At 42.1% G+C, this 14,024-nt stretch overlaps 1 protein-coding gene and 1 long non-coding RNA gene across 2 annotated transcripts; one reads left to right on the forward strand and one right to left on the reverse strand.

Annotated features, from left to right (window-relative positions):
* Positions 1 to 2,005: 2,005 nt before the first annotated feature.
* On the forward strand, positions 2,006 to 4,541 carry LOC119308665 (trafficking protein particle complex subunit 6b-like). Its single transcript, XM_037584793.1, has 4 exons — positions 2,006 to 2,328; positions 3,173 to 3,290; positions 3,365 to 3,593; positions 4,289 to 4,541. Exons 1-4 carry the CDS (start codon positions 2,177 to 2,179, stop codon positions 4,315 to 4,317), a joined length of 528 nt encoding a protein of 175 aa, XP_037440690.1. The 5' UTR covers positions 2,006 to 2,176; the 3' UTR covers positions 4,318 to 4,541.
* A 4,806-nt stretch (positions 4,542 to 9,347) lies between these two features.
* LOC119305450 lies at positions 9,348 to 11,197 on the reverse strand. The gene is made up of 3 exons (XR_005148674.1): positions 10,895 to 11,197; positions 10,634 to 10,816; positions 9,348 to 9,771 (listed from the first exon to the last, which is right to left on the reverse strand). It is a non-coding gene; the product is annotated as an uncharacterized LOC119305450 (long non-coding RNA).
* Between the last annotated feature and the right edge of the window lie 2,827 nt (positions 11,198 to 14,024).

Below are 14,024 nucleotides of genomic sequence, written 5' to 3' on the forward strand. Positions count from 1 at the left end.
GGGCGACCCGGATAAATGGATTGGGGGAGTCCAAACAATGAACCGAAGATATTTTAGGGATGTTTGGGGATGATCCGGACCTATCGGTGACGACTGCCAGGGTCGGGTCCGGGGAAGTTTTGGGACGCGCGTGAGGGGTTTGACAAAGGGCCATGGAGACAAGGGGGTTTGATGGGCTCATATAAGAGAGAGAAGGGAGCAGTCCGGTTGATCTGAGAGGAGATCAACAGAGACAAGGAAGAAGCGGCAACTATGAGCGGATGCAAATTTTATGAAAACATGCGAATGCAATGCGGATGATAACATGATGAAATGCAACAACCAAATAAAACACACGGCGACGATGAAATAACTGGACGACATCTGGAGCGTCGGTCTCGGGTCGTTACATCTCGACTCTTTCGAAGCTTCCAGTGTTCAAATTTGACACTTTTCAGAACTCATTTTCTATATTTGAATCATTAAGTGAATTTTTTGGTATTTAATGGATATAATTCAAATTTGAAATACGAGTACATGAAACAACGCAAAAAAATGTTTGAAAATCATATTTAGAGTCTTACGTATATTTGTATGCCCTATAAAAGAAATGAAAAGAAATTTAAAAGATCTATGTTGCAAGAGTCAGTCACAAACATGCAATTTATTCGTTCTTAAAATTCTAGAAAATGAAAATAAGGTCTGAAAAATATGAAACTTGGCATAGTGTCATGATATGACCTCAGTATGCTGTGAAACAAATTAAAATGTTCACAAAAGTTTTTATGTGCACTTTTTAGAAATTGAACTATCTCCGTGAAAGAATTGTGGTTTTGAGAGTGAATGCATCAAGTTTGAAGGTTAATTGACACTTCCTTCATAGTCCGACCTTGAAATTTTGTATACTCTCAACATACACCATAAAATCTTTCATGTTAAAATTTGGCATTTTTCAAAGCTCATTTCCTATATCTAAGTCATTAAATGCATTTTTAGGCTTTTAATAGATATAATTCAAATTTGAACTACGAGTACATGAAACACTACACAAAATTAATACTGATGGGCCGACGAATGGGGACCGACAGCTAGGTGATGCAGGTTTTATCACTAGGGATCATACTGGTGCTTTTATCGCTGCTGGAGGTGCAAGATATGATCACAACGTCGACCCGCTGTCAAATAAGATCTTGGCATGCAGGGATGCAACATGCTTTGCACAGGATAATGGTTATCAACAGGTGCACTTGGAGACAAATTGCAACAACAAAAAATCTAGACTCTGGGCTTCTGTCGCAGATAGATCATATGTTTGCCATCTTCTTCGGGAGATGCGAGAGATAGTGAGTTCTTTTCAGGGATATAAGCTTCTTTATGTTACTAGGCAAGCCAAAGCGGCAGCTTATTTGGTTGCAAAAGAAGTTTTAAACTTCGGACATTGTATTATGAATTACAATGTAATCACTGCCTTTTTGGTTTGGGCTGTGCAAGCCAATATACCTTCTCCAGATGAATAAAGAGCCAAAGTGTGGAGAGTGCTAAACAAATAGAGCTATGCACCAGGAAGAGGATTTGGAGCACCTGTGTGCTCCTATATGAACATTAAGTTCAAAAAATATCAGGAAAATTCAAAAATATCTGGGTCTTTGGGATATGAAACATGGGTGCCCAATCTACTCTTGTGTGAAGTTTCATGAAAAAATACAAGAAAGATGTATTCTCATTAAAAAGGACAAAAAATCTGTACTATGAAAAAAAAACAGTTTCAATGGACAGTAGGTCGGACTATATTTTTTTCACCACATATACATTTCCTGATATATTTTTATGAAACTTCGCATGAGAGTAGATTGGGCACCCAAGTTTGCTATGCCAAGATTTTTGATTTTTTTATTCTTTCTGGTATTTTTTTATTTATAATTTTCATATGGAGGGTGGAGCACCCAGATTATTATTTTTTTTTTTGAGAACGGGTGGAGCACCCAGGTGCTGCCGTGTATTTTCCCTACGCATCACTTCTTTTTTCAGCATCGCCACGTAGTTTCGGATTCTCGGCCCGGTCGATCTCTCCACGGCGCAGCCCACAAGGCGCGTGGGGGGTCCCGACTCCCGACCGATCCTTTCCGCCGCTCAGCTAGCTACCTAGATCTCTCTTCCACAGGGGAAGTCGCCGAGGAGGAGGAGGGAGGACGAGAGTATGGGGCGGGAGGTGTCGGAGAGCTGCGTTGATGGGGTGGTGATGGAGATGGTGGCTGCCTACTGCGGCCGCTTCTACGCCGCCAAGCCGGAGCTCGCCGCCGGTCGCATTGAGGCCATCGGCTTCCAGGTTGGCCATCAGCTCTCCGAGAGGTAAATGAAGGAACACTCTCTCCCACTTCCCTTGCTTGGATCCCCGTTTCTTTCTTGGCTGGATCTGTAATCTGTTGCTTTGACTCGCACCGATCCGTCACGCCTCACCCCGTAGCAGATCATTAATTCCATGTTCGTCAAGCGGTGTGAGCTAATTGTCCGATTTGAGGCCAACTGCGTATGCGGATAAATCTTGAGATCTAATTCACAAATTCTTGGAAGGATTTTAATATAGTATAGATAGGAGCTAATTGCCTGATTTGGTTGGTGCCAAGATCAAGCAGTGACCTGACCTCTTGCCTGGCAGTTGATATTTCGGTTTCCTTGCAATCTACTGAATTCCTAGTACCTTGATTTTGGATTGCTATAGAATTACCAAGCTCATTTGAGCTTGAGCATGGGTCAATCCAGTGACCTACAAGATGATTATCTTCTCAAGTAGGACAATTTCATTGCCTATTTCTTTAAATTCCAGAATTTAAATATCATTTTATTTGTTCAGAATTTACAATTTAGTAATGCTAAAGGTTCCATTTCTTCCAATGGGCTATGTTGATGTACTTGCTGAATATAGATATATACAGTCTGGTACATTTATACATCTGATAACTGAGCACCATCCGCATCAACGCGCTACTATTGGTGTCATTAATATCAAACAGCCCTGCATACCTAGCCATATGCAGTATTTTAGTTAATAAACCTACAAGGCACTCACTTTACTGGGTGTTTGTTATTTAGCAGAATCTCTTTGACGTGCACTATTGCACTTGTAGCAGATCCTGAAAAGCGAGATGGACTTGTTCATGAGACAATCAAATTGACACTTTCTGTTCATATCCAGATATGCGATGGAGCGCCCTCGATTTACCGATCATCTTGAGGCAATCAAATTTATTTGCAAAGATTTTTGGTCAGAACTGTTCAAGAAGCAGATTGACAATCTGAAAACAAATCATAGGGTAATTGAACAGATAACTAACACTCCATATTTTCTGTCCATATTAGAACTTGATATTACTTGACTTGCATGCAGGGTACCTTCGTTCTTCAAGATAACCATTTCCGGTGGCTTACTCGTGTTTCTCTAGATCCAGCAGTAGAGAGCACTGATGCAACTGAGAATGACTCTGGGTCATTGGGTGATTCTGCAGCCCAAACAACAAGCATGCTTTTATATTTCCCATGTGGGTTAATAAGAGGTGCTCTCACAAACTTGGGAATTCCGTGTGCTGTCTCTGCAGATATGTCAAACCTTCCAGCATGTGAGTTGAACCATTCTTCTCCATGATCTTTAATTATGCGATCTAAAAAAGGAGGTTACACTATCCATTGGATAGTATTTCTAAGAACCTGTCACTCACCATACTTAGCACATCAACCCATAGTCATACAAGTATGTCTTCTCCTTGATCCATAGCTTGCAATTATTTGTGAGTTTGATTCAAAAGACACCATACATTATTTCCCATCTTGCGACCAGAAATCTAGTGGCATGGAGCTAGTTTAATGTAGCTCAGCACTTGTTGATACACATAAACTATATCAATCGTGGACCAGTATCTGTTTGAGTTCGTTTGGTCGTTCAACAATATAGAATGCATTTGTTTCATGTCTGCCTTTCCAGAGTAATTTCAGCTGTCTTTGCAAAACCTTTTCCTTCTGATGTTCCTTCAATTGAAATCTGAAAGTAATGCTCCCTTTTTGAATATTTCAAACCTCCTGGAAAGACACGGTTTTTATGTACGTTTAAGCTATTCATTAATAAAGTCAGCACCTATTGTGTGCATTTGGAGGGACATCACATTCGCTCTTCTTTATTTTGCAGTCCAGATTCCCCCCTTCCTTTTTAATTTACATTTGGAGTTGAACATGCCAATCAGTTTTCTATTTCCATCCACCACTTCATAAAGTCCGCATTTTATGGTCTCTGACAAATACACGATTTATCATTCAACAGGTTCTTTTGTGGTGCGCATAAAGACATGATCTGCGAGAAATAGAACAAGTCAGATATGAATGCCGGCCTGTGGTTCAAGTATTTTGGACGGTAAACTAAGAATGTTCAGATATTTTACTTGACTGTATTGTAGTGTTCCTCTATGGTCAAATTTCAAATATTTGTTGTTATTCTGTGATGCAAGGTACTGTAAAATATTTGGTCTGGCGAATGCACGTAGCTATCCAATTTTTCATCTGACCGTGTTGGTTTCTTTTTATTGTCACATGATAGTTTGGATGTTACTTACCGAAACTCTTAAGCTGTGTACTTACTACTACATCCATCGCACGCTAGAAAAGAAAGATGGATGTGCTAGGGTTGGTCAATGCCATCGTGGATAAGGGTCCTTAAACTGACTTGCTGCTATTTAAATGCCTTGGAAGCAGATAACTGCCCACATATTTTCCAGCATGGCCTACTGTTGCATGGGCATGATCACGCACTTAGCCAGATACGACATCTGGTTCAAGCGATTTGCCCACCTTCAGCTCTGTTTCGTGGTTCAGATCCGTAACCACCATCACCCTCGTAGCTGTCTGAGTTCGCTCTCCAGCTTTGAAATCGTGTGCAGCTTGCTGGCTACTCGTAGGTGCCACAGTATCATAGGCACGGTGAAGCGGCATTTGACACTGAGTGTTGGATCAGGTGGCACAACTGAAGAACATCACCAGGCGTCTGTAACTACAAGGTTCTGGGTGCCTCTTGTTCCCAAACAAGGGTGTTTATTTTCCCACCATCATATGTAATTCCTAGGTTCCAAAGAAACAGATGTATGTTTGAGAAAACTATAGTTACTCGGAAAAACAAACATAGGCTACGAGAGGCAGAATGGTGAGTAGAGGAGAACATGAGAGAGTGGATATATATGCAGAGAAGATGACCAAATGCGAGGGCCGCACAACAGCGGTTGGTATCAGCCTATTGAACAGAGCTAAAGTAGTGTAAGTGCAAGGGGCCTAGGACAACATATGCACATGTGTGTACTTTAGATAATTGTTTTCTTGCTCACTCACGATCCTGGAGACAAAAAACCTGGATCTTGTTATTTCAAGTGAAAATATTTCCCTTTTTCTAGAACACGGCCATTCCATCCATGAGTACTTCCTATTAATTTATGGTGGCTATGCCAAGATCACGACAAGTGCAGTAATTTGGTTCTTCATGGCTGTAAGAACTTACTAAAAATACATTAATTTGTAGTTTATTCAGGAAGACAAATAAGTGGCTCAAAAAGTGAAACATAACTCTATTTTGACATATATTTTCTGTGTACAACACAACTGAAAACGAAGGTCATTTAGAATGCCTGTAGCTTCTGCCACTTGGGTATTACAATCATTCTTGCTATGCAAATTAAATCATCTCTTAACCTTCTGCACCCAAACATCGGGAGAAGCCCCACCTTAGTCTAATCGCCATGGTATATCGTGTTCGACATCGAATGGTTGTCCAGACATTCCGATCCTTTTTGAATCCGTTCTTCAGACAATCTGACTGTCAGATGAGAGGCTGGTAATCGATCCACTGCCACTTAAGGCCTTGGAAGCTCATATTTTCCACCAGGGCGTTTGCATTGCACCAGCATGATCACACCCTTGACTGATATGCCATCTGGCTCAAGAGATTCAGCCATCTTCAGTTCTGTTTTGCGGTTCAGATCCGCAACCATTTGAGCCCTTAGAGCCGCCCGAGTTCGCTATCCAACTAGAGCATGAGAATGATCAAGAGACACCCGTGGAAACTGTTGGATCAGGAGGCACAACCGGAGAACATCGTCAGGCTTACGTAGCTACCAGGTTCCCGGTGCCTCCTGTTCCCAAGTCCCAACCAAAGGGTGTTTATTTTCCCACCATCATATGTAGTTGGACTCCAAACAAACATATACACGTTTGAGAACACTAGTTACCCGAGAGGCCAACGTAGACTACTGAGGCAGAAAGGTGAGCAGAAGAGAGTAGATATAGATGCAAAGAAGATGACCAAAGGTGACAGTCTCACAACAGCGGTTGGTATGGGTCTATTGAAGAAAGCTAAGGTAGTGTAGTTAGTGCAAGGGACATGTACCTTTTCTTGGTCGTTCGCTGTCCTCAAGACAAAATCCCTGGATCTTGTTTCCTCAAGTGAAGATTTCTTCTTCCTTCCAGAACATGCAGTGATGATACCGGGTGTATTGAACAACCGAGTTGAATGTCATTGCATTCTGCAAAGAAGCGGTACCCCTCTGTCAAATTGACATGTGACCCAGACCCGGCAAAGAAAACTATACAATGAGCTTCTCGACCGATCCATCCATGAGTACTTTGTACTTCCCCCGTTTACAAATATAAGTTGTTCTAATTTTTTTTTCTGAATGAGATGTATATATACACGTTTTAGTGTATTCATTCACTTTTTTCAGCCCATATGTAGTTCATATTGAAATATGTAAAACATCTTATAATTCGAAACGGAGGGAGTATTAATTTGCGGTGGGCTATAGTACAACCACAACGAGTGCAGTATTTTTGCTATAAGAGCTTAAAAAACACTAATTTGTAGTTTGCACAAAAAAGTCTGGCGTGGCTCCGCAGGACTGGCGCATCCACCTCCTGTTGGCTCATCTCCCCGGTTGTGTTTAGTTGTGGTTGTGTGGACGGTGGTTCGTCACTAGTTGGTTATGGCTCTGGTGTTGTTTGCGGTTCGGCTTGCACTGCTCGAGGATGCATCTCTAGCTCCCCCGGTAATGCTTGGCTTCGTCTCCAGTGCTCAGTGCGCCCTTCTGCCTCCCCTGGATTGTATTAGCTCACTCTTATGGCCCCTATTCTATGGCCTGGGTGGAGACAGGTCCGACAATGTTAGACAGGTGGCCCCTTCGCTCTCGGTGATTTTGGGTCGTCTATTCTCGTGCAGGTGGTTTGGCTCAAGAGTTGTGACAAAACTGTCCCCGTGATGTCTGTATTTCAGTCGTCGTCACGGTTGTCTGAGTTCGGGGTCATGTTGCTGCGGTTGTCTTCCAGGTTGCGGTAGACGATTCTTGCTTCCATGCCTTGTGTTGTAATTTTTGCTCTAGTCTAGGTTGCGTTTTGTCGTCTTGTTCTCGGATTGCCGACTTTTCGGGTTGATAATCCTTTTGTTAGTTAGGTTTGTTTGTTAAGTCGGACCTCAATAGTTGTTTTCTTTTTTGTTGTTATATCATCTTCGTTCTTACTGAATACACATCCAGCTCTTCTACTTGGTTCTAAAGAAAACAAAAAATATGTGGCTGAGACAGGAAAAGACTTTTTTGCAAAAAAGAGAGGAAAAGACTATTCTATTTTGATCCACATATTTTATTTGTGTACAACACAGTTGAAAAGATATACTGTTGATAAAACTTTGTATGTCAATGCATATAATCATTTCAAAAATATTGAGGATTAAAATTTGTTTTTATTTTTTTTCCTAAAAAGAGCTCATTGTAGCTGGATCAGGCTCCATTTCCACGTTTCGGATCATGGGCATCTTTTTGAAAATCAGAATGCCCTCAAATGTTAATGTGTGTATTTTGTTTTTATAAAAAATGGAAGAAAATATTGCTAATAAGGGAAGACATGTTGTTTCTCGCAAAAAGAGAGAGAGAGAGAGAGAGAGAGAGAGAGAGAGAGAAGGTAAGACATGCTGTATATGCATTTTTTCAAAAAAAAAAATACAGCATGATTTATTATTAAAGTTCGCTGGAAGTACAAAGCAGCCAAAACGTAATAAAAATTACATTGAGGTTCCATATTTTGGCAGAACACCAACTAAACTATTGAATAGTTGGTGTTCTGCCAAAATATGGAATCATAATTTGCTACTATTTCTCACGATCAAGACCGCCGGAGCAAGATGCATATGTCAACAGGTTTCAATGGTGGAAATTACGTTGCTTGAGAGATATCAAATGGGGGCCGCCCAATAAATTGTGTTTAGTTATTTTCGTATTTAATCTGTACTGGATACCTGCTAAAATAAAGCACGTGATCAGATTTGCCTCCTTAGTTGTTAGGTCCACAGTTAGAGACCGCTTAATAGACATAGAGAAGATTTTGCATGGTCAACTTAGGCAAGTTAGCTATACTAGTATATATAGAAAGCAGCAATATGGGTCATACCGGCATATAGTCTCGTTATCTGTACCGTCCAAACCACCAGAATAGTTGGTAGGCACGGCATTGAATAGAGCATGTGCGAGCGCCAGATATTGGAGTATACTGGTGATGGCTGTGCACGAGAGCGTCTTTGGACCAGGGTAGATCGTATGTACTGGAGGTCCCAAGGGGCGGGATGGTGCAGTTTGACGGATGGACCGCTAGTTCAGGACCTGCATCCGTCATGTACCGTGGGCCAGAATTTTTCCTCTGTGTACACACGACCGCACAGAGTCCCTAGCACGCGGCTGCATCGGGCATCTGTTGCGACAATGGGCGGCCCTGTTTGCTCACTGCCGGCGTCTTTGCTCATCCGTTCACAATTGCAGGTTTGTATCGAAGGATCAGCAATGTAGTGGCGGCCAGAATAGTCTGTGGCGCACTGAACTAGCCTGTGGGAATAGTCGTCCATGGCGGCGCACTGTAGTGAGTCCGGGGAGTCTGCTATTAAGCCAGATCCACGAGCGCCCCGGGTGATTAAATGTACTTCCTCTGAAAATCCTGAACTGAAACCGTGTGAAGCTGAACACAGTGACAAATTTACCGTTTTCTGTAGTCTGGTGCTATAGCTTAGTAGATTTAGCATTGCTGTCATTCATAATGATGCAACGAATGAACAACATAAGCAAGTACCTGGTTTAGTACTAGCAATTTCTTGGAGCAAAGAGCAAACAGTAAGGCTCGTTTAGAATTACAAACATAGAACCATTATATTGAACTGGATATATGTACAACACATGAAAATTCAGTAAATCAACATGAGAATTGGTGGTAATTTTTCACCATTATAGCTGCATTTCATACATCAGTTCAGCGCTCATACTATTCAATTTCCCAAATGCCACCCGGCACGCAGGAAAGTGCAGCATGTTGAGAGTTCTGTTGAAACATAAATTCATTCTCTGCTATAGGATAGGACTGAAACAAATTCATTCCTCTACTCACTGCAAAACAATCATCGCATATGTGTACGATGCTTAATCTAAGGTAAACGCAGCTGGCAACAGAATAGGAGCCCAAACACATTAACTACATCTTTGTTCAAGCAGTTTCTGAATTTTTGAACAGCGAGACCAGCCCAAAATAGATTTCCTACTGTCAGGAGAATGGAGCAAGTTTAGCTAGCAGAAATAGAAGAACTACTGGGTTTTCCAGAACCCCTATCTTAGTGCAAAAAAAATGGGATTCACATGGCCAAGGCAACAACAAGCGAACCGTGAAGCTACAGTCAGGAGTCCTGCTCTGTTCTTTCTCTACACTGCATCGACATCGCATACCGCACCTCCACATGGGCTGAATTAGCAAAAACATCGAAGCAGTTAGACACACATCATGTCACAGGTACTGCAACAGGTTAATGAAAATATCAAGAAGAAAGCTGAAGTCCAAAAACGCAAAACAAGGTAATGCATACAAAAAGCTAGTTTTCATACAGTGCTAAGAGATACAACCTGAATTTTGTCCACGCATGAATCAAAACAATTACAGTAGGCTAAATAGTAGAAATTGGTATCTTCTCTGTGAAGTTTAAATGAGCAGGCTGAAGTGATTTGGGCTTCTGAAGTTGCAAAGTCTTCTACTAGCAACATATAGTATTAAATTGAAAAACTGAATTGTCTGAATTAAAAACCAAACACCAACTAGCTTAAGACAACCTACTAGCGTGTGCCCATAAATCCAGCAGGCAAAATGTCGTGCCAATAGTTTTGCAATCAAGAAGATAGTTGGTGTACAAAACCAAAAAGCAATGTAATGTGCATGCAGAAACTAATTTCTATGTAGTGTTTGTGGGATACAACATGAATTTTCTGTCTGAATTACAATTGCCTAAATAATATAGAAATCAATATCTTCAATGTGAAGCTGAACTTATATGACTGGACTGATTTGAGTTTTCAGGTTCCAAGACTGGGAATATGTAACCAACTAATCATCAGGCTACACAAACAGATTAATCCAATCCAACAGACACAATGCAAGTACAAAAGTTCAAAGAATTGCCAAGTCCTAACTGAAACCGTTCCAGTAAACAATTTCAGTACACCGTTTTCCAGCACAAGCTGATCAGTACTCCATTAAAACAGAACCCAAAAGATCTTATCAATGCAGCAAATAATACATATATCTTGCAAATAATTTTCTGGGCCTCTCTCACCTGGTGTCCCGGTCACGAAGACGACGATGTGGGATGTCTCGGCCGCTGCAGGACAGGTCGACGAGCCTGCACTCCGCTCGAGTGTGCGTTGCTCTGTACATCACATTCTTCTCCACCTCTTCTACTCGGTAAGCACCTGCTTCGTACAAAGGGCCACCCTGAGTTCATGGAGCATTTGCCAGACTGCAAGAACGAAAAAAAACATAATGAGCCCGCATCATTTCTAGCAGTCCAGATCCAGGATTGGATTCAAGATCTTACACTGCAAAGGATACACTTGTAGTACTGATTGCCGGGTCTTTTCCCACGGGCGGATATTTGGCTAAAACTTGCCTGCCGCATCGAGGTCATAGGATTAAGGGAAGAAGATCCATGTTCACGGCTTGGGGGTGGAGGAGGAAGAGGTCGCCATTGCCGCGGTGCGCTAAAAAGGAACAGTGCGAGGGGGAGAGGAATGTGGAAGGACAACTGCCTGTGCAGCTGTATGTGAGAACAGAGATGAATTTCGTTGGGCAGAACGACTCCTGCCTAGGGTCGAGCGGACCATGTGCGACAGGACTCCGGTCCAGAAAAGATTAGGAACGGCAAGACCGTATAAGACCACTGGGCCACAGCAGTAATGAACAACGGACAAGAAGCACCGGCACTGTTCAATATTGATGTGAGGAAACGCAATACAACATGCAATACAATTGTGCACACTGATCCCTAGGTGGACCAACGTCTCCGATAATGCTACCATATGGTAGTACAACCCACATTGAATTTTCGGTATATATAGTCCTTGAATGGTCCTGTAAAAGGAGGTTATATTTTGGAGTTTTAGGTTATATTCTCGAGTTTAGACAACATGTGTATCGTCTATTAAGCGGTCCTCTTTGGGTGTCGTTATTATTTATCTTGTGTGAATTTTCTGCGTGAAAGTGGCACTTGGCTCGAGGCCCGTCGTTCTTGACGGGTTGCGTGCTGGTTACGTCTACTACGGCGGGAGGTTCTTCGTGTGTCGAGGAATTGTCCTTTGGTCGTTGTTACCTCAACTTTAGGTTACACATACTGCTCGTGTAATTGGGAGTAATTTTTTATCGGTGGATCTTGGAGGTTATTGTATCGCGAAAGATCAGGTCAAATCAGCGGCATGGCTGATGTCGTGCCTATATCATCAGGTGGCAGGCACGACTGAGAATATCACCAGAATGTCGTAGCTAGTAGGTTCCAGGTGCCTCATGTTCCCAAACAAGGATATTTATTTTCCTGCCATCATATGTAATTGGTAGACTCGAAACGAACATATGTATGTTTGGGAAGACTAGTTACTCAGAAAGGCCAACGTAGGCAACAAGAGGCAGAAGGGTGAGGAGAGGAGAACATCAGAGAGTGGATATATATGCAGAGAAAGATGATCAAAGGTGAGAGCCTCACAACAACGGTTGGTATGAGTCTATTGAACAAAGCTAAAGTAGTGTAGTCAGTGTAAGGGGCCTAGGATAACATATGCACATGTGTGTACTTTAGATAATTGTTTCTTGCTCACTCACAATTCCGCAGACAAAAAAACTTGGATCTTGTTTTTTCAAGTGAAAATATTTTCCTTTTTCTAGAACACGTCGTGACTATACCGAGCATCTTCTGTATTATACAATTGGTATTACCAAAGATGATGAAAGTACAAACTCACAACTATTTATGCGCTGGAGAGACAGTTCTGTCTTTTGTGCTGAAGCTATTTATAAATCACAGGCAAAAACTGATGAAATCAAGGGGCATTACTTGAATGTGATTGCAAGCACGTGTAAGAAATAATTATCACCGCAATAAAATGATTAAGAGAGCTGTACTTGCGAGAGAGTAGAATGTTACTCCAAAGAAGCACCACCTCCCTTAAATGACCAACAACCCAGAACCCCACAACGAGTTCTATACAATGGGCTTCTCGACCGTTCCATCCCTGAGCACTTTGTATTAATTTGCGGTGGCTAGATCACGAGGAGTGGAGTAATTTGGCTCTTTATATCTGTAAGAACTTATTAGAAATAATTTATTTGTAGTTTGCTCAGCAAGACAAATTTGTGGCTCAAAACGTTGTGGACATGACAAGTGAAAACGGAGGTCATTTAGTACAAGTAATACGTCCTTAGTGCAGCATGTTAGCTTCTGCCACTTCTGCATCGTTACAAATAGCAGGTATTACAATCATTCATGCTATGCAAATTAAATCATCTCCTAACCTTATCCACCCAAACACCACGCTAGCCTAATTGCCATGGTACATCGTGTTGTGCACGCGGTGAGATTTCTTCAAATCATTCAAAAAAGGTAAAAGATTCTCCAGACAATCCTTTTTGAATGAGAGGCTTCTAAATGGTGCAGTACCACTGAAGGCCCTGGAGCCACATGATCGCCCGCATATTTTCCACCGGGGCGTTTGCATTGCACCGGCAGGATCACACCCTTGACTGATATGCCATCTGGTTCAAGAGATTCAGTCATCCTGAGTTTTGTTTTACGGTTCAGATCCACAACCACCTCATCTCTTAGTGCCGGCCGAGTTCGCTATCCAGCAACGAAAATCAGGGCAACTTGCTAGCTACTCGTAGGCAGCACTGCGGGATGGGGATGATGGAGAGGCAGCCGAGGGCATTGTCCGATCAGGCGGCACAACTGGATCACACCGTCAGAATTATGTAGCTAGTAGGTTCCCAATGCCTCATATTCCCAAACCAAGGGTGTTTATTTTCCCACCATCATATATGATTCGACTCCAAACAAACATATATGTCATCCGGAAAGACCAACGTAGGCTACAAGAGGCGGATGGGTGAGTGGGGGAGAATATGAGAGAGTAGATAAATTATATATGCAGAGAAGGCGAGAGCCTCTCAACAGCGGTTGGTGTGAGTCTACTGAACGAAACTAAAGTAGTGTAGTTAGTGCAAGGGACGTGTACTTTTTCGGCTCGAGGATTCTCGTGCAAATGGTTTGGCTCGAGGGCTGTGGCCGGGTTGTCCCTGTAATGTTTTGTGATCCCGTTGTTGTCCTCGTTGTCATGGATGTCGAGTTTGGGTTGTATTGTTTGTGGTTGTGTTCTAGGTTTTGCGGTTGATGGTTTCTCGCTTCCATTCCTTGTGTCGTAACTTTTACTTTAGTCTAGGTTGGGTTTGGTCGTCATCTCCTTTCGGATTGCCAACTTTCCGGGTTGATAATCATTTTGTCAGTTAGGTTTGTCCGCTGAGTCGGATCTCTATAGCAGTGTATGAGTCGTCTTTTCTGATGTTGTATCATCTTCTTTCTTATTGAATATACACATACAACTCTCCTGCGTGGCTCTAAAGAAAAAGACCACTCTAGTTTGATCCACATATTTTATTTGTGTACAACACAGCTGAAAAGATAT

The sequence above is a fragment of the Triticum dicoccoides genome, chromosome 5B, assembly GCF_002162155.2.
Source record: "Triticum dicoccoides isolate Atlit2015 ecotype Zavitan chromosome 5B, WEW_v2.0, whole genome shotgun sequence".
Lineage (NCBI taxonomy): Eukaryota > Viridiplantae > Streptophyta > Magnoliopsida > Poales > Poaceae > Triticum > Triticum dicoccoides.